This window comes from Pempheris klunzingeri, chromosome 11, assembly GCF_042242105.1.
Source record: "Pempheris klunzingeri isolate RE-2024b chromosome 11, fPemKlu1.hap1, whole genome shotgun sequence".
Taxonomy (NCBI): domain Eukaryota; kingdom Metazoa; phylum Chordata; class Actinopteri; order Acropomatiformes; family Pempheridae; genus Pempheris; species Pempheris klunzingeri.
The window spans coordinates 22797356-22816832 of NC_092022.1; the positions used below are offsets into that span (position 1 = coordinate 22797356).

The 19477-nt window shown below is 42.3% G+C and overlaps 3 protein-coding genes across 4 annotated transcripts; 2 read left to right on the forward strand and 1 right to left on the reverse strand.

Moving 5' to 3' along the window:
• Positions 1–1975: 1975 nt before the first annotated feature.
• hsd17b10 (hydroxysteroid (17-beta) dehydrogenase 10) lies at positions 1976–6901 on the forward strand. Of its 2 annotated transcripts, none has more exons than XM_070839742.1 (6): positions 1976–2051; positions 3386–3550; positions 4202–4366; positions 4456–4584; positions 4991–5099; positions 6459–6901. In XM_070839742.1, exons 1-6 carry the CDS (start codon positions 2028–2030, stop codon positions 6647–6649), a joined length of 783 nt encoding a protein of 260 aa, XP_070695843.1. In that variant the 5' UTR covers positions 1976–2027; the 3' UTR covers positions 6650–6901. The 2 variants fall into 2 exon arrangements, with proteins under 2 accessions (XP_070695843.1, XP_070695844.1); XM_070839743.1 differs by having other exon boundaries at positions 2015–2041.
• A 1157-nt stretch (positions 6902–8058) lies between these two features.
• LOC139209328 (zinc finger protein 791-like) lies at positions 8059–9589 on the forward strand. The gene is given in 2 exon segments (XM_070838977.1): positions 8059–8230; positions 8337–9589. Coding segments are annotated over 2 exon segments (1425 nt in total).
• A 3623-nt stretch (positions 9590–13212) lies between these two features.
• Positions 13213–14591, reverse strand: LOC139209329 (uncharacterized). The gene is made up of 2 exons (XM_070838978.1): positions 14558–14591; positions 13213–14034 (listed from the first exon to the last, which is right to left on the reverse strand). Exons 1-2 carry the CDS (start codon positions 14589–14591, stop codon positions 13343–13345), a joined length of 726 nt encoding a protein of 241 aa, XP_070695079.1. The 3' UTR covers positions 13213–13342.
• Positions 14592–19477: the final 4886 nt, after the last annotated feature.

Sequence of the window (19477 nt, forward strand, 5' to 3'; positions counted from 1 at the left end):
ACAATATGGCAGCATGATGCACTACGCTCCAGCTTCTGCAGCGTGTGCGCATACGTGTGCATCCCTCCAGTCTTTGACAGCCAATCGACGTAGGTGTTGGATAAGCTAGTAAACTTTATGTAGAAAGTGTGTATTATATGATTGGTTTTTGCTGAAAGAACTCTTCAATTGGCAGAAAATTCCATCTGCTGTTATTTTGATAATTCACTGTTAAAATGCCAAAATATTTAGTGGCTTTAGCCTCTCCAGTGCGAGTACCCCTATGCACTACTCTACTCTGTGATTTTAAGCTAAATTAGAGCTGTAGCAGTTGTTACTATCACTGTTTAATACCCTGATTATGTCCTCTGTTAATTGTTTGGGATAAAAAGGCAGATCACCAGAGCCCAGCGTGGTGCCTTCAGGTGTCGTGTAAAGAAAAATATTCAGTTAACAGATGTAAAGCAGAAAAGCAGCAGATCCTCACTTTGGAAAAGCTGCAACCACAGAATGGCTGGAGCTTCTGGTTGAAACCATCGATCGATTATCAAAGTAGTTTTCTGTATATCGACTTATTTCTCCAGCTTTACACCAAATATCTTTGGGTTTCAGGCTGTTTATTGGACCAAAAGATGAATCGCTTCATCGAGAAAATAAACAACTGATTAACCAATGATCCTACAACCAATCCTGATTCATTTTATCGTCATGTGTTCTAGGCTCTTCATTTGATGGTTAAACGATCAGAGGATTGGATATTTTAAATGCTGTATTTTTGCATCCACCTCAAAATAAAGGATATATTTCTAATAACTGTAAATGTTGTTTGTGTGTTTTGCTATATGTCATGTACAGACACTTATTTTGTCAAATCTATACAAGTACCAACACTGAGCAGGCTGTCATCAGTTGCCTTGCTAAAAGTTTAAATGTCCTCTGTATTAACTGGAGACATTAAACCCTCCCCCCCCTCCCTGACGGAGCGTCAGTGTCTCAGTTCAGGCTGGGGGAGCATCAGTTGGTCGCCTGAGCTGACCTTGGTGAGCTGCAGGGCTGCCTGCTGTGGTTGGACAACATCCCCCATTTTTCTGCGAATCAGTCCAAACCGTGAGGGGGCGTTCCCTGAGACGCTCAACGATTGGTCAGAGCGGGGTGGGCGGGGCCTAGATGCTCTTCCGCTCTGCATCATCCACGCTGTGCCCAAAGAGGAGTAGAAATAAAAAAGAGCTCTCACTCTGTGTGTGTTTCGGATGCCTCATCAATTGTGAGACTTTGACAAGATTTTACAGTATTACGCCGCCCTTAATTGGTATTTCCCAACAAAAAAGGTTGCATTTAGAGTAATTCATAATCAGGTTTGTGTATTCTTAGTCCATAATCTGATATGCCACAGATGGAGTTCTGTTTATATGTCATAACACTGTATTGTTTGTATATAACTATTACATCATGCATTGAATTAAATGACTCATTCCAGCACTATTTGTATCCTTGTACTTTTTACTCCACCACATTTGTCTTAAGTTACTCTTCAGATTGCAGTCCTTCATCCTGTCCAGTGAAACATACATACATACATACATGTGATGACCGTGTAGACCATGAAGCATTGCTGTAGTTTAAACTACACAGCACACTAACAGTAGATTAAGTGGTTAGAATTAGCACAATGTTTAACATCGACCTCAGTAAAATACAACATGCATATAATGCAGCAGTAATCCAGACACATCAGATATGACAGGAAAACACTGACGGGGACCATTTTTTACTTTACTTTTACTTTTGATGCTTAAATGACATTTATGCTGATAATACTTAAAGTATGTAGAGTATTTTCACAGTGATCTGAATGCGTCTTTCACCATTTGTACTTTCTACTTGATGAATGTTGGATCATTTGGTGTCTTCATCATTAAATATGAACCATTAACCAGTTGGTGGCGGTAGTGCGGAAGTCCGGGGCTTGTCAAACGTCAAATCACCTGAAGAAGAGGAAGCTGGTGACCCCTCTGTCAAATACACGATCTGTGGAGTGACGAACCAACATGGCGAACATTCGGTGCGTCAAGGTGAGCAAAGAAAGAGACAAACCTGTCCGCGAGCCACGCTGCGACGTGTGCACCACCTAGTCTGAGAGAATACGATGCGTAAGACTTTACAGAAGCTCTCGGTGTGATGTGTGCGAGTGTTTCCCCTCCTGCTAGTTTGGTTTCCGCGTAGTTCTGAAGTTTCATTGTGTGGCTGACATGTTGGGAGTCAGTGGGTGCTCACAGCGCCCTCAGACGTGTCTCGGGTGACACGGATCGTGGGTGACACTGAGTTGTTGGTTGCTAGCTGGCCCTGCAGACAGTTTGAGCTGAACTCACCCTGGTTATGAGATGTCCCTTCCTGACCTCAGTGGACACGAGTGGAGGCTCCTCTCACAGCTTTAAACCCCCTGAAACCCCCTTTTTGATCAGACCCCTGCAGGAGCTGTGGGGTCCGACAGGTGGAGAAATGTTTGCCTCCACATCAGAGCTGAGCAACATCTTAATCAAAAGTCCTGATGAAGGAAGTTACCTGAGGATTTGACTCTTAAAGTCAGAATAAATAGAAACTTCTGGTGTTTTTTTTTTTATTGCTCATGCACTCATGAATATCTAAAGGGATCCTGTGAACTTTTATTGTCAGAATTACTCACCAAAGCACCATGTGTGTGTGCTGGAGGTCTAACAAAGGTGTCAGGAGCTCTTTTTTTCCCACATAACACATTTGAAAAGCTGTTTTTCTTTCAAATCCAGCATCGTCCTGATACATATTTACCAGCTTGCAGTCTTCTTCTTCCCTGCCTTTGCTGAAGTATTTCTCCAAATCTCTGTGCGTAGCTGGCACCTGCTGAGTGGCACACCATTGTTAGGACTGTCACACTGTGTGTGTGTGTGTGTGTGTGTGTGTGTGTGTGTGTGTGTGTGTGTGTGTGTGTGTGTACAGGTGTGTGTACAGGTGTGTGTACAGGTGTGTGTACAGGTGTGTCCTTTAGATAACCAAAACCCGGACATAGAAAAACAGCTCCATAGCACTGCTGGAGGTCAAAAACTGTAGCTTTAATGTCATAGAAACACATTAAAGATTTAAAACCATGTTTTCAGGAACAACAGCGTCTTTATTTATATTTTATTTTTATTTCCTGTTTATAAGGCACTGACTGACCCTTTGAACTCTTAAAATGATTAGGGCTGTAATTAACTAACTCTTTGTCAATAATGATTCATCTTATAATAAGAATATTCCTTGTTTCCCAACTGTCCTTCTCCTAAATGATGAAGTCAGTGAGGCTCTGAGTAAGTTCTCAGTGACCCATGTTTTCTCTACTTTACCCTCCTCCCTCTGGTGTCCATCCCTGCTCATGTGTGTGTGTGAGTAGGGTATGGTTGGCCTGGTGACGGGCGGTGCGTCCGGTTTGGGCCGGGCCACTGTGGAGCGTCTGGTGCAGAACGGAGCGTGTGCTGTGATACTGGACCTGCCCTCCTCTGATGGACCGGCTCTGGCAGCCAGCCTGGGTGACCGCTGTGCCTTCGCTCCTGCAGACGTGAGTCCAAAACTCACCAGACACACACACACACACACACACACACACACACACACACACACACACACACACACACACATATTGTCTTTCTATGAGTGAACATGTTCAGATCGAAGTGAACGGATGATGCAGTTCAGTTAATACAGAGGTGTCCTCTATGGTCTTTACTCTCTCTGTAGTATGTAACACTTTGCTGTAACCTAGACTGTTGACCTTTCTCATCCTGTCTGAGTTTGTCTCCTGGTTTCTCAGGTGGATGTAGGTAAATCAGCCATGTCAATCTTAAGCTTAATACTTAAAATTTCAGTTGTGGTTTATTTGGCAACACCCATCATTACCACAGTGACTGCCAGTCCAGTTTAATGCATGATGCAATGAAAAGTACTATATAATATGGTTTTTACTCTATGTAAATGTACTGAATAGCTTTTTGCTGAAGAAATGCCCAATCTGGAAACATGTGAAAATATGACATAATTGCACTTTTGTACTTTTGATTATGAGAGACACAAAATACAGATTGATTCTGCAGCTGTAACTGGAGGCGTGATACACGTTCAGCTCAGTAGATGCCACTCTCACATCATCCAACGTGCTAATGTGATGTTAAAAAGTGGCCCTGGGGCTAAAATAGGCCTTGTCTTATCCCAGGTGACGTCGGAGGGGGATGTACAGTCAGCGGTGTCCCTTGCCAGAGAGAAGTTTGGGAAGTTGGACTTGGCAGTTAACTGTGCCGGCATTGCTGTCGCTGTTAAAACCTACAACGTCAAGAAGGACCTCCCTCACAGCCTGGAGGACTTCCAGCGGGTTATCAATGTAAGATGGACAGACAGACGCAGACACTGAGAGTAGAAGAAGAACTACTAGTCACTGCTGTTTGTCTTCTCTTTGTGTGTTTTCTGCAGGTGAACATTGCAGGAACCTTTAATGTGATCCGCCTTGCTGTTGGTGCGATGGGGAAGAATGAGCCCGATGCGGACGGACACAGAGGATGCATCATTAACACAGCCAGCGTGGCAGCCTTTGATGGACAGGTCACTTGATACACACACACACACACACAGAAAAGAAACCAGAAGGGCACTCCAAGGCCAGTAGCCCAGTCTTCTATGAAATGTGAAACTGGGAGCACAACCACTGTATATTTCAGAATATATTCCCAAATGTTGTGTCCAAATCTGTGTTAAGTTGCACCACACCATTCACTTTGCCATAGACACTGGTGTTACAGTGTAGTGAATTTAAAATACCTGTTCATGAGTCGGATCTGCTCCAAAACTGAGTAGGCTCTTCAGGCTTGGTTCATGCTACACACTTCCGCCAAGTTTCATGAAAATCAGGCCAGTAGTTTTGCTGTAATCCTGCTGACAAACAGACAAAGAAACGGCACAGAAAACATAACCTCCTTGGCCGCTCTGTTTATCATCTTTCTCTCTGTAGGTGGGCCAAGCAGCCTATTCAGCTTCTAAAGGGGGCATCGTTGGAATGACCCTCCCCATCGCACGAGATCTGGCACCCATGGGCATCAGGGTGATCACCATCGCACCCGGTTAGTCTACTCAAACAATGTAAGCTATGGGAGCTTGAGAGACATGATCTCGACAGATGTACAGGTAGGTAGGACCCTGCAGAAGAAGCTGGCCTTCCCTCCCCCTCCTCCTACATGAACAGGAGCAGGCAGCAGCGTCTGGTCCACACACCGTGTCCCACCTTCACCTCCACAGAAACAGCAAATCAACATCTGTTTATAAATCAAGGAGAACATTGACACCAACAGGAGGTTTTTTTTTCCAATTTTCAGTCTTTATGCTAAGCTAACGGAGCTGTAGCTTAGGTCGTCTAAATTGAATAAGGGTACCTCACTAAATGTAACTAACTATTCCTTTATAAACAAGGTACAACTATTTATTTGAGCTTTAAAAAAAGAGCTCAGTGACTCCTAAAACAGCCTCACGCTGTAGTTTTTAGCAAATGTTGCTCAAAGAGGAGGAACTAGTGTGTTTGTTGGGGACTGTTTTTAGTTTTTAGTGGTGAATGATGGAATGATTTGGTGTTTTCGGGGCAGCAGGACAGTGAAGACACATGAAGGAACATGTCACCTCGGCTCACTGATGTGTTTTGAATGGCTTTTGGAGAGAACGGAGTATAACAGTTATTGTTATATTGTTAATAATTCATTGTTGGTTTTGCTCTTTCCATTTATATGTTACCTATACACATTATAAAACACAGGGTATTACCAGAATGTTCCTTTTAGCACCAAAGCTATCTGCAGTAGGCTAAGAACCATCTCTCTACTAAGGTAATAAATATTTCTTGTCAGATTAAATTTATGGGTTCGCAGACGGCAAAGTGCTATCAGATTCAGTCCAGGTTTCAGGAAGTCCTGATCAGTGTGTACACTTATGCCCCTTTACTATGTAGTATTTGCCAGGTGGCCAACAGTCATGAGTGAATCTTTAACTTAAAGTAACGGTAAAGCCACCGCAGGCTTTATCGAGGACCATCTCACTTGTGTTCTTCCGTTTTTCCCCTTGGTTGAAGAAAACACTCACCTCAATGTCGGTGCGTTCTGGGAAGGATTAAACATGCAGATGATGAATCTATAAACATTTGAGAGGAAGCAGCACTTGTGTGCTTGTCCTTATCGCATAATACCAAAGACTGCTGCTAATGTAAAGGCTTTTATCAGTCACCTCCGTGTTAACTCACTTGACAATAGATGGTGACCTAACAGACAATTCTTTATGTGAACACTTTCAAGATTATGAGTTAAAATAGAATTTCGTAGTGTTTTTTTGTAAAATGTGTTGGTACCTAGACTTGAATAAATGATCTTGACTTCACTGATCGGAAAGTGGCATTTCATCAGTCTCAATCTGACAGTTCAGTCTCCATCTTCCTGCAGGTTTGTTCTCCACCCCCCTCCTGGCTGGTCTTCCTGAGAAGGTGCGCTCCTTTCTTGCCCGCCAGGTGCCCTTCCCCTCACGCCTGGGAGACCCCGCTGAGTTTGCCCACCTGGTGACATCACTGGCCGAGAACCCCATGATTAATGGAGAGGTCATTAGACTGGATGGAGCCATTCGCATGCAACCCTGAGGCGGATTGGGGTGTGTGTGTGTGTGTGTGTGTGAGAGAGAACATTGAGTGTGAATTATGTGTGTGGATGCCTGGTTTATGTTGTAGAAAATGTAATACAGTAATACAGTGTACACTGTTATGGATCACAAACACTATTTTATCAAGTGTGTGTGTGAGTGTACATCACTGAGAGCATTGCAGTACTTCATGCACTCCACTTTGGTTGTTTTGTAAACTAATCCAGATTATAATAAACCACAAATGGGTTTGGTTATCTGCTCCAAGAAGGTTTTTTTTCTTTCTTAAAACCCCAAAATGTAGACTTTTTATGTGCATATGTGTCACCCAGATGTAGGAACATTCAGTCTTGCTTTCAGACCACTAAATATCAGAGTTTAAGCAGTAGCAGCGAACACAGCTGTCTTTTTGATACAACCACTAGAATTTAAGATACATTCTCAATATCTGCACATTGGGGCTTTTTAAATTTTACTAAGTGTTGAAGGGCTGATGGAGCACTTGTGTTGTTTGACCACACGCTGACAAATCAAGTCAAAATGAAAAGGCTGCAGAGTAGAAATACATTATTGCATAATCTATACAAAAGTCAGCAAATTTAAAGAGCTTCAACAGAGGTTTAGTTGTTGGAACAAAAGGTAAGAAAACACAAAAACCTGACGGCATTTTCAACTCAAAGAAAACTACAGAAAAAAGTCTCGAGGGAAGAGATTCATCTCTGTTTATTAGAATTTAAATGTTTTGGTTCAGTCTATTTGATTAACAATTTAAAAGATGAAATGTTAAGTGTGACTTCTTGCAAACATTTATACAAGGTCTTATGTAGAACTGTTCTACTATCTGAGGCACATGGATGTTAACTTTGAACTTTGAACAACCGTTTATGATTCTTTCAAGGAAATGCTGACGCTAATAGTGAAAAATGTCCCTTCATGTGACTGTATTACTTTATATTTATAGATAGATATAGACATCCCATCCCATGTGGATTTCATTCAGCAGGTGAACACATCTCTGCAGGAGTTTCAGCTTGATGATTTCTACTGTTTATTGATCCTCTGATGATTATTTGGGGGGGGTTGGTTGATCATGAACCACAAGAACTGACTTGTCTCCCACATATTTTGCCAGTACAAGGCTACTTCAATCTTATATGTCTTGCCGACCAACCACTGGAGCTTCAATTATCTACACATTTGCCAGTGAACTTAAACACACACGACTTTTGATTAAATGCCACCAGTTGAAAGCGGAACCTTACAAAGTTCCCGCACGTTCCCTGTCGGAACTAAACAGTGTGACACCCAGCGGAAGTAAACAACTGCATTCATGTACTGAGTCAGCTGGAAGGTTTTTTTTTTTCTAGTCGTGGAGCTGCTTATTATTCCAGAGATAATTAAAAAAAAACGATGTCTTCAGTTGAGTGTCTGAGAGAGTTTGTCAGCGAGCGACTGGCCGCTGCTGCTGAGGAGATATTCCGAGTTTTTAGAAAAACCATCGTCGAGTACGAAGAAGAGATCGACCGTCAGCGCAGACTGCTGGATATCGTTTGGAAACCCGAAGTGAAGTTACACAGAATAGGTGAGTAAAGCGAAATGATCCAGGTAGTTTAAACACACACTGATTAGCTCAGCTGTCTTTAGCATCACTGTAGCATCATGTCCCTTTTGTCCTGTGTCTCCTCCAGAGCTCCCACAGCAGCGTGTCTGTAAGGAGGAGGAGGAGGAGGAGGAGGAGGAGGTTCCCGCTGCCCTGCGGCTCTGCATCCAGGAGAGGAAGTCCAGTCTGGACCAGGAGCACCCAGAGCCTCCACAGATCAAAGAGGAACAGCAGGAACCGTCCAGCAGCCAGGAGGGAGAGCAGCTTGTGCTGAAGCAGGAGGCTGATCCCTTCATGCTCACACCTGTCTATGGAGAAAGTGACCACGATGAAGATCTGACTCCAGACTGGAATCCTGATGAAATTCTAAGCGCAGCAAAGGAAGAGTTTGTGGTTGAGGTGGTATCAGATCCCAGCAGTGACCAGCAGCTCATCTCTCACAACTTTCATGAAGCCGAGAGCCGATATCTGAGAGGAGGCGAGCTTGGAGACTCGGGATCAACTAGAGATGCAGAGGAAGGACCACAGAGAAGGAGTCGCAATATATACAACCCTGACATGTCAGAGGGTCACAGTCATATTCAGGCAGATAACAACCCTTTCACACGTGACACTGGCGGGAAAGCTTTCGAATGTGAGAACAACTTGCAGATACATCAGATAGTCCACACAGGTGAGAAGCCATACCTCTGCAAGACCTGCGGAAAAAGATTTGGTTATATGTCAGTACTGAAAAATCATATAAGAATCCACACAGGAGAGAAGCCATATTCTTGCCAAACATGTGGGAGAGATTTTAGACTTGACAGTGACTTGAAAGTCCACATGAGAACCCACACAGGAGAGAAGCCGTATTCTTGCCAAACTTGTGGGACAAGATTCAGTTACAGGTCTGTACTAAAAGCTCATATAAGGATCCACACGGGTGAGAAGCCTCACCTTTGCAAGACCTGTGGGAAAAAGTTCTGTCACATTTCTGCGTTCAGAAAGCACCAGAGAATGCACGCAGGTGAAAAACCGTACCTTTGCGAGACCTGCGGGCAAAGATTCTGTCAGATATCAACATTGCACAGTCATATGAGGATCCACACGGGCGAGAAGCCACATTTGTGCAAAACCTGTGGGAAAGATTTCACATCTAGCACATACTTGAAAGTCCACATGAGGATCCACACAGGTGAGAAACCGTACCTTTGCAAGACCTGCGGAAAAAGATTCTGTCACATGTCAGCATTCAAAAGGCACCTGAGAATCCACGATGAGATGCCATATTCCTGCTGAACATGTGGGAGAAGATTCTGATGGACGCAGGAAAAATCACAGAAAGATTGACGCAGGTGAAAACTAGCAGAACATGTGGGAGAGATTTTGGACGTAGTGGCGACCAGATACTGAAGAGCCCAGCTTGGTGAGAAACCATATCACTGCAACAACTGGGTGAAAAGATACTTGTGGGATCATGTGGGAGACGACTCAGTTCTTGTGGTTCATGATCTAAACACAAAGGAACACACAGACGTGAGGAGCCACATAACTGCAGCACTTGTGGGAAATGTTTTAATCTAATCATATTTATTGGGGGAAAAAAAAATCACCGGACCTGTTGAGACGTTTTCACCTACTGAATAAAATCCACTTCTGCAAAAACTACATCTGTACATTTCTATGAAGACATGATGATATTCTTTGTACAAGTGTTTGAGCTGTTAAATCAATGTTCTTTTGTCTCATTGTTGTTGTTTGCCAGAAAGATGAGAAGTCAGTATCTTACAAATGTGAGTAGTGCAGTCAAATGAAAGGACATATAACACTATTAGCAACAGTACTTCTTTGAAAGAAACATAATCTGTAGTTCATGTTTAACTCTACCTCAGTTATGTGTCTGACCAATTACTTTGCCTTTAAAGGACTTTAAAGATTAGCTGATTATTTAAAGTGTTGCTGTACACATTACTGTATGTAAATATATTCTTTATTATGTGTTGATAAGCTGTTTGTCCATTACAATATATATGTTTATATTCATATTTATCTATAATATGTTCTTATGATATGCGTATATATATATATATATATATATATTTACACTTGCATTACTGCACAATGTGTTTACTGTTCATGCATGATACTATTGCTAACCAGGGGTGGCCACTGCATTATATTTGACTTTTTTTACGTTATTGCTTGTTTTATTTATTTTGGTATTTAAAGCCTTTCCTGTTCTGATTAAAGGAAAATCGCCTTGTCACTGTTTTAATGTGTCGACTACCTTGTGTTCAACATGGTGTTGTCTTGTGTTAACCGTAGCCCAGTCTCCAAATACAGATCTAGAACTCATCCTCTGCCGCTAAATTCATCGCTGCTTTTCACGTCTCCTCTGGAGTCTCCTATCTCTGCAAGTGAGCTGTTGAATTTCCCCCATCCACGCTAAATGATTTAGTGACGACAATGAGACTTGCACAATGGGTGTGAAAGAATAGTCTCCTCCGACCTAGATTATTCCTCCTGTATGAATGATGTGTGAATGAGGATGTGATGTAAAAGCGCTTTGAGTCGTCGAAATGACTAGAAAGGTGCTGTACAGATACAGACCATTTACCATAGTGCTGAAACTGGAATCTAGAAACTGGATCTAAGAGCAACATTCGAGAACATTGACCGCAATATCATCCTCTGGGACCATCTGGTAACCTGGTGGGTTGCTCTGCAATGGTATCTAAAAGGTAGTTTTGTGTAGGTTTTGCTGAGACCAGGTCAGCCGCACCAGGTGTTCATTGTGGGGTGCCCCAAGGCTTAGTGCTGGGTCCAATCCTGTTTTCCATTTACATGCTCCCTCTCTGCCACCTCATATGCAAACATATCAGTTTCCATTTTTATGCAGACTGCAGCTGTGACCCTGCAAATAACATATCAGAACACAGTCAATCTGCTATCCTGGCTTCATGACATACAAAAGTAGATGCCACACAGTTTCCCACAGCAAAATGATGACAAGACGGAGATATTGATCATAGGTCAAGATAGTACTAATTCCCAAAACAAACCTTACAAACGAATGTATGGTGTTATCACTGCTTTTTTTGGTGCCAAAGACAGCTGTTTGTTTAAAGTAGCCAATAAGAAAAGAGTATGAAGTTTCCTTGGTGAGTGAACAGAGGTAGATGTACACATCTTCCAGTGAACTTAAACACACACGACTTTTGATTTAACGCCACCAGTTGAAAGCGACACCTTACAAAGTTCCCACACGTTCCTGTACGATCTGTACATTTTTATGAAGACATGATGATATTCTTTGTACAAGTGTTTGAGCTGTTAAATGAATGTTCTTTTGTCTCATTGTTGTGTTTGCCAGAAAGATGAGAAGTCAGTATCTTGTGAAATGTGAGTAGTGCAGTCATATGAAAGGACATATAACACTATTAGCAACAGTACTTTTGTTTTACTTGTGTAATATTACATTCAATAAGTCCATTTCACCTCCGTGTCGGTGCCTGTTTGTTGCAAACTCTGTGACAAATTGACATTTTCACTTTTTATGCTACACTTTTAGATCAGGTTGTTTTATCCACACAGATCACTCCCTCCCCAACCACGCTCATTATCAGAGACTCTGATTTGAGGAACATTAAGAAAAAGTCTGTGGCAACCTTTTTTTTCCCAGATGCAACGGTGGCTGACATCATGAAAAAGATTCCCAGCATCCTGGCAGATCAGCCGCTCGCCCAGAATATGGTTTTTCCACAGTGAAGGATATTTCCAGTGGAAATGTTACTTACTGTGTGCAGTGTTTTTGCCACAAGGGGACACCTTTGACTGTTTAGTGAGCTGAAGCCACACTTCCTACTTCTGGTTCATATTACAATAACCCGCCTGGATCTGCTTTCAAAAGGACTCCCAATGTCAGAGAAAATGCCCTCACCCTCGACACCTCGGACGTCAGACACAACACTGTAGACGGTCACACCTAGAGGTTCTCTGATGATTCAGCCATTCACCTGAACATTAAGCTGGACTGGCAGCACACACGCCCTGTTCAAGAGGGGCCAAAGTCTCCTGCATGCTCTATGGTAGCTTCAGCTATCTTCTATGCTGTGGTCTGCTGGTCTCACTTGTTTTTCTCCTGTGCAATACACACACGTGTATATTTTTCTTAGATTTTTTATATTTTTAAATTCTTTATATCCCTTGGTTTTGCACTACTTCTGTCACTGACATGTTGTTTCTTCACCTTTTCTGTCTGTGGAGTCTCTGCCACTGTAACAGGTGAATATCCCCGGTGTGGGATAAATGAAGTCTCTCGTATTCTTATTCTTCTTATTTAGAAATGATGATTGTTCTTCCTTTTCTCACCTTGATAAATCGTGGTAAAAATAGTAGAAGCTTTGATTGCATTATGTGAAGCTGGTTTCATGTCACACAATTAATATTTTGTTTTGGATTTGTGTTTGCTGAGCAGACTAAGAAACCTTAACAACATTCTGGCCCAGGTAGTCTTTAATGGGTATCTGGCATTTTATACAATAAATGACAAGTGCATTATAAGTCAAATAATGGATACATAGATATAGGCATTAATTACTACTAATCAGCCACTTTAAAACAATGTTGGTAGTGGATTTACTAACAGCTGGTGTAACCCAGGTCAGACCTGAGCCACACCACCAAGTGAAATGAAGTCCGAAGCAGACTTGAGTTCATCTGTTAAACATCTACTGCTGCTTCGTATGAAAGGTCAGTTTAAAACATCAGCCTTTGGCACTGTCCAGGATCAGCTGTGCTAAAAACAACTACATGAAGACAGAGAAAAGAAATACAGACAATAAGAAGGTTAATGCCAGTAAATCATGATAAAGTTGAGTGGAAGCCAATAGGAGGAACATGAAGCAATGCTGGACAGAGTACATCAGTCCGTTCTGTGCAGCCTAAAAGCTGTACACACTGACAAATCACTTATCAAGTTCAAACTTATTATTGGCAGTGAAGACATACAGACATCCTGAAAGTTTCAGTTATAAATGCTGAAGATTTCGAATGCTGTCATTTCAAAAGCGTATTTGGCACAAAGAAGTGTATTTGGCATGAAGCCACCGTCTACCAGAATTTAAGTTCAAGCCCAGTGCCAAACGCAGAGAGGCTTATTTTTTTATTACTGGCGGAGAAGCCTGTTCCCAGAAACTTAACCTCTACATGTTTTGGGCTGATGGAAGCACCGGTGTCTGCTGACAGACCGAGTTTACCCGTCACGGGACCAGCAGTGGCTGAAACACTGGCCACTTCTGCCTTAACAAGAGCTTTGATAGAATTGTCAGATGCTTCAATTTCTGCTGTGGCGTTGGGTCCTTTGGCTTCAGCCGCACATGGACCAGCACTGATTGAACAGCTGACTGTTTCTGCTTTGACAGCGAGTCTGCCTGAGTCCCTGGAGGCTGTGACTTCCGCCCCAACATTAGGACCTTTGACCTCAGCCTCACAATCCGGACCAGCAGAAGCTGAAGCACTTGCCACTTCTACCTTGACAAAGGCGCTGGTACCTGACTGAGAGGTTTCAGCTCCTGCAATGATGTTGGGCCCTTTGGCAGTAGCTTCAAAATGGCTCCATTCTACATGAGCAAGGCCCACTCCTGCAGTAGCATACACTCCTGAGCTGTAACTGCTTCTCCCCTCTTCATCATCATGTCTAATTGCAAATGTCCTGGAATAATCATCAGTAGCAAAAACTTTACAAGGTCGGTCGTAGGTTTCGCTCAGCCTGCGCTTCCGCTTCCTGGAAGCTGCTTTCAAAACTGCAAGCAAAGAGACATTTCAAAGAATGATGTCACAAGTAAAAGCCGCACCAGGTGTTCATTGTGGGGTGCCCCAAGGCTTAGTGCTGGGTCCAATCCTGTTTTCCATTTACATGCTCCCTCTCTGCCACCTCATATGCAAACATATCAGTTTCCATTTTTATGCAGACTGCAGCTGTGACCCTGCAAATAACATATCAGAACACAGTCAATCTGCTATCCTGGCTTCATGACATACAAAAGTAGATGCCACACAGTTTCCCACAGCAAAATGATGACAAGACGGAGATATTGATCATAGGTCAAGATAGTACTAATTCCCAAAACAAACCTTACAAACGAATGTATGGTGTTATCACTGCTTTTTTTGGTGCCAAAGACAGCTGTTTGTTTAAAATAGCCAATAAGAAAAGAGTATGAAGTTTCCTTGGTGAGTGAACAGAGGTAGATGTACACATCTTCCAGTGAACTTAAACACACACGACTTTTGATTTAACGCCACCAGTTGAAAGCGACACCTTACAAAGTTCCCACACGTTCCTGTACGATCTGTACATTTTTATGAAGACATGATGATATTCTTTGTACAAGTGTTTGAGCTGTTAAATGAATGTTCTTTTGTCTCATTGTTGTGTTTGCCAGAAAGATGAGAAGTCAGTATCTTGTGAAATGTGAGTAGTGCAGTCATATGAAAGGACATATAACACTATTAGCAACAGTACTTTTGTTTTACTTGTGTAATATTACATTCAATAAGTCCATTTCACCTCCGTGTCGGTGCCTGTTTGTTGCAAACTCTGTGACAAATTGACATTTTCACTTTTTATGCTACACTTTTAGATCAGGTTGTTTTATCCACACAGATCACTCCCTCCCCAACCACGCTCATTATCAGAGACTCTGATTTGAGGAACATTAAGAAAAAGTCTGTGGCAACCTTTTTTTTCCCAGATGCAACGGTGGCTGACATCATGAAAAAGATTCCCAGCATCCTGGCAGATCAGCCGCTCGCCCAGAATATGGTTTTTCCACAGTGAAGGATATTTCCAGTGGAAATGTTACTTACTGTGTGCAGTGTTTTTGCCACAAGGGGACACCTTTGACTGTTTAGTGAGCTGAAGCCACACTTCCTACTTCTGGTTCATATTACAATAACCCGCCTGGATCTGCTTTCAAAAGGACTCCCAATGTCAGAGAAAATGCCCTCACCCTCTACACCTCGGACGTCAGACACAACACTGTAGACGGTCACACCTAGAGGTTCTCTGATGATTCAGCCATTCACCTGAACATTAAGCTGGACTGGCAGCACACACGCCCTGTTCAAGAGGGGCCAAAGTCTCCTGCATGCTCTATGGTAGCTTCAGCTATCTTCTATGCTGTGGTCTGCTGGTCTCACTTGTTTTTCTCCTGTGCAATACACACACGTGTATATTTTTCTTAGATTTTTTATATTTTTAAATTCTTTATATCCCTTGGTTTTGCACTACTTCTGTCACTGACATGTTGTTTCTTCACCTTTTCTGTCTGTGGAGTCTCTGCCACTGTAACAGGTGAATATCCCCGGTGTGGGATAAATGAAGTCTCTCGTATTCTTATTCTTCTTATTTAGAAATGATGATTGTTCTTCTTTTTCTCACCTTGATAAATCGTGGTAAAAATAGTAGAAGCTTTGATTGCATTATGTGAAGCTGGTTTCATGTCACACAATTAATATTTTGTTTTGGATTTGTGTTTGCTGAGCAGACTAAGAAACCTTAACAACATTCTGGCCCAGGTAGTCTTTAATGGGTATCTGGCATTTTATACAATAAATGACAAGTGCATTATAAGTCAAATAATGGATACATTAATTACTACTAATCAGCCACTTTAAAACAATGTTGGTAGTGGATTTACTAACAGCTGGTGTAACCCAGGTCAGACCTGAGCCACACCACCAAGTGAAACTATGCAAATGAAGTCCGAAGCAGACTTGAGTTCATCTGTTAAACATCTACTGCTGCTTCGTATGAAAGGTCAGTTTAAAACATCAGCCTTTGGCACTGTCCAGGATCAGCTGTGCTAAAAACAACTACATGAAGACAGAGAAAAGAAATACAGACAATAAGAAGGTTAATGCCAGTAAATCATGATAAAGTTGAGTGGAAGCCAATAGGAGGAACATGAAGCAATGCTGGACAGAGTACATCAGTCCGTTCTGTGCAGCCTAAAAGCTGTACACACTGACAAATCACTTATCAAGTTCAAACTTATTATTGGCAGTGAAGACATACAGACATCCTGTTTCAATTATAAATGCTGAAGATTTCGAATGCTGTCATTTCAAAAGCGTATTTGGCACAAAGAAGTGTATTTGGCATGAAGCCACCGTCTACCAGAATTTAAGTTCAAGCCCAGTGCCAAACGCAGAGAGGCTTATTTTTTTATTACTGGCGGAGAAGCCTGTTCCCAGAAACTTAACCTCTACATGTTTTGGGCTGATGGAAGCGCCGGTGTCTGCTGACAGACCGAGTTTACCCGTCACGGGACCAGCAGTGGCTGAAACACTGGCCACTTCTGCCTTAACAAGAGCTTTGATAGAATTGTCAGATGCTTCAATTTCTGCTGTGGCGTTGGGTCCTTTGGCTTCAGCCGCACATGGACCAGCACTGATTGAACAGCTGACTGTTTCTGCTTTGACAGCGAGTCTGCCTGTGTCCCTGGAGGCTGTGACTTCCGCCCCAACATTAGGACCTTTGACCTCAGCCTCACAATCCGGACCAGCAGAAGCTGAAGCACTTGCCACTTCTACCTTGACAAAGGCGCTGGTACCTGACTGAGAGGTTTCAGCTCCTGCAATGATGTTGGGCCCTTTGGCAGTAGCTTCAAAATGGCTCCATTCTACATGAGCAAGGCCCACTCCTGCAGTAGCATACACTCCTGAGCTGTAACTGCTTCTCCCCTCTTCATCATCATGTCTAATTGCAAATGTCCTGGAATAATCATCAGTAGCAAAAACTTTACAAGGTCGGTCGTAGGTTTCGCTCAGCCTGCGCTTCCGCTTCCTGGAAGCTGCTTTCAAAACTGCAAGCAAAGAGACATTTCAAAGAATGATGTCACAAGTAAAAGCCGCACCAGGTGTTCATTGTGGGGTGCCCCAAGGCTTAGTGCTGGGTCCAATCCTGTTTTCCATTTACATGCTCCCTCTCTGCCACCTCATATGCAAACATATCAGTTTCCATTTTTATGCAGACTGCAGCTGTGACCCTGCAAATAACATATCAGAACACAGTCAATCTGCTATCCTGGCTTCATGACATACAAAAGTAGATGCCACACAGTTTCCCACAGCAAAATGATGACAAGACGGAGATATTGATCATAGGTCAAGATAGTACTAATTCCCAAAACAAACCTTACAAACGAATGTATGGTGTTATCACTGCTTTTTTTGGTGCCAAAGACAGCTGTTTGTTTAAAATAGCCAATAAGAAAAGAGTATGAAGTTTCCTTGGTGAGTGAACAGAGGTAGATGTACACATCTTCCAGTGAACTTAAACACACACGACTTTTGATTTAACGCCACCAGTTGAAAGCGACACCTTACAAAGTTCCCACACGTTCCTGTACGATCTGTACATTTTTATGAAGACATGATGATATTCTTTGTACAAGTGTTTGAGCTGTTAAATGAATGTTCTTTTGTCTCATTGTTGTGTTTGCCAGAAAGATGAGAAGTCAGTATCTTGTGAAATGTGAGTAGTGCAGTCATATGAAAGGACATATAACACTATTAGCAACAGTACTTTTGTTTTACTTGTGTAATATTACATTCAATAAGTCCATTTCACCTCCGTGTCGGTGCCTGTTTGTTGCAAACTCTGTGACAAATTGACATTTTCACTTTTTATGCTACACTTTTAGATCAGGTTGTTTTATCCACACAGATCACTCCCTCCCCAACCACGCTCATTATCAGAGACTCTGATTTGAGGAATATTAAGAAAAAGTCTATGGCAACCTTTTTTTTTCCAGATGCAACGGTGGCTGACATCATGAAAAAGATTCCCAGCATCCTGGCAGATCAGCCGCTCGCCCAGAATATGGTTTTTCCACAGTGAAGGATATTTCCAGTGGAAATGTTACTTACTGTGTGCAGTGTTTTTGCCACAAGGGGACACCTTTGACTGTTTAGTGAGCTGAAGCCACACTTCCTACTTCTGGTTCATATTACAATAACCCGCCTGGATCTGCTTTCAAAAGGACTCCCAATGTCAGAGAAAATGCCCTCACCCTCTACAACTCGGACGTCAGACACAACACTGTAGACGGTCACACCTAGAGGTTCTCTGATGATTCAGCCATTCACCTGAACATTAAGCTGGACTGGCAGCACACACGCCCTGTTCAAGAGGGGCCAAAGTCTCCTGCATGCTCTATGGTAGCTTCAGCTATCTTCTATGCTGTGGTCTGCTGGTCTCACTTGTTTTTCTCCTGTGCAATACACACTCGTGTATATTTTTCTTAGATTTTTTATATTTTTAAATTCTTTATATCCCTTGGTTTTGCACTACTTCTGTCACTGACATGTTGTTTCTTCACCTTTTCTGTCTGTGGAGTCTCTGCCACTGTAACAGGTGAATATCCCCGGTGTGGGATAAATGAAGTCTCTCGTATTCTTATTCTTCTTATTTAGAAATGATGATTGTTCTTCCTTTTCTCACCTTGATAAATCGTGGTAAAAATAGTAGAAGCTTTGATTGCATTATGTGAAGCTGGTTTCATGTCACACAATTAATATTTTGTTTTGGATTTGTGTTTGCTGAGCAGACTAAGAAACCTTAACAACATTCTGGCCCAGGTAGTCTTTAATGGGTATCTGGCATTTTATACAATAAATGACAAGTGCATTATAAGTCAAATAATGGATACATAGATATAGGCATTAATTATTACTAATCAGCCACTTTAAAACAATGTTGGTAGTGGATTTACTAACAGCTGGTGTAACCCAGGTCAGACCTGAGCCACACCACCAAGTGAAATGAAGTCCGAAGCAGACTTGAGTTCATCTGTTAAACATCTACTGCTGCTTCGTATGAAAGGTCAGTTTAAAACATCAGCCTTTAGCACTGTCCAGGATCAGCTGTGCTAAAAACAACTACATGAAGACAGAGAAAAGAAATACAGACAATAAGAAGGTTAATGCCAGTAAATCATGATAAAGTTGAGTGGAAGCCAATAGGAGGAACATGAAGCAATGCTGGACAGAGTACATCAGTCCGTTCTGTGCAGCCTAAAAGCTGTACACACTGACAAATCACTTATCAAGTTCAAACTTATTATTGGCAGTGAAGACATACAGACATCCTGTTTCAATTATAAATGCTGAAGATTTCGAATGCTGTCATTTCAAAAGCGTATTTGGCACAAAGAAGTGTATTTGGCATGAAGCCACCGT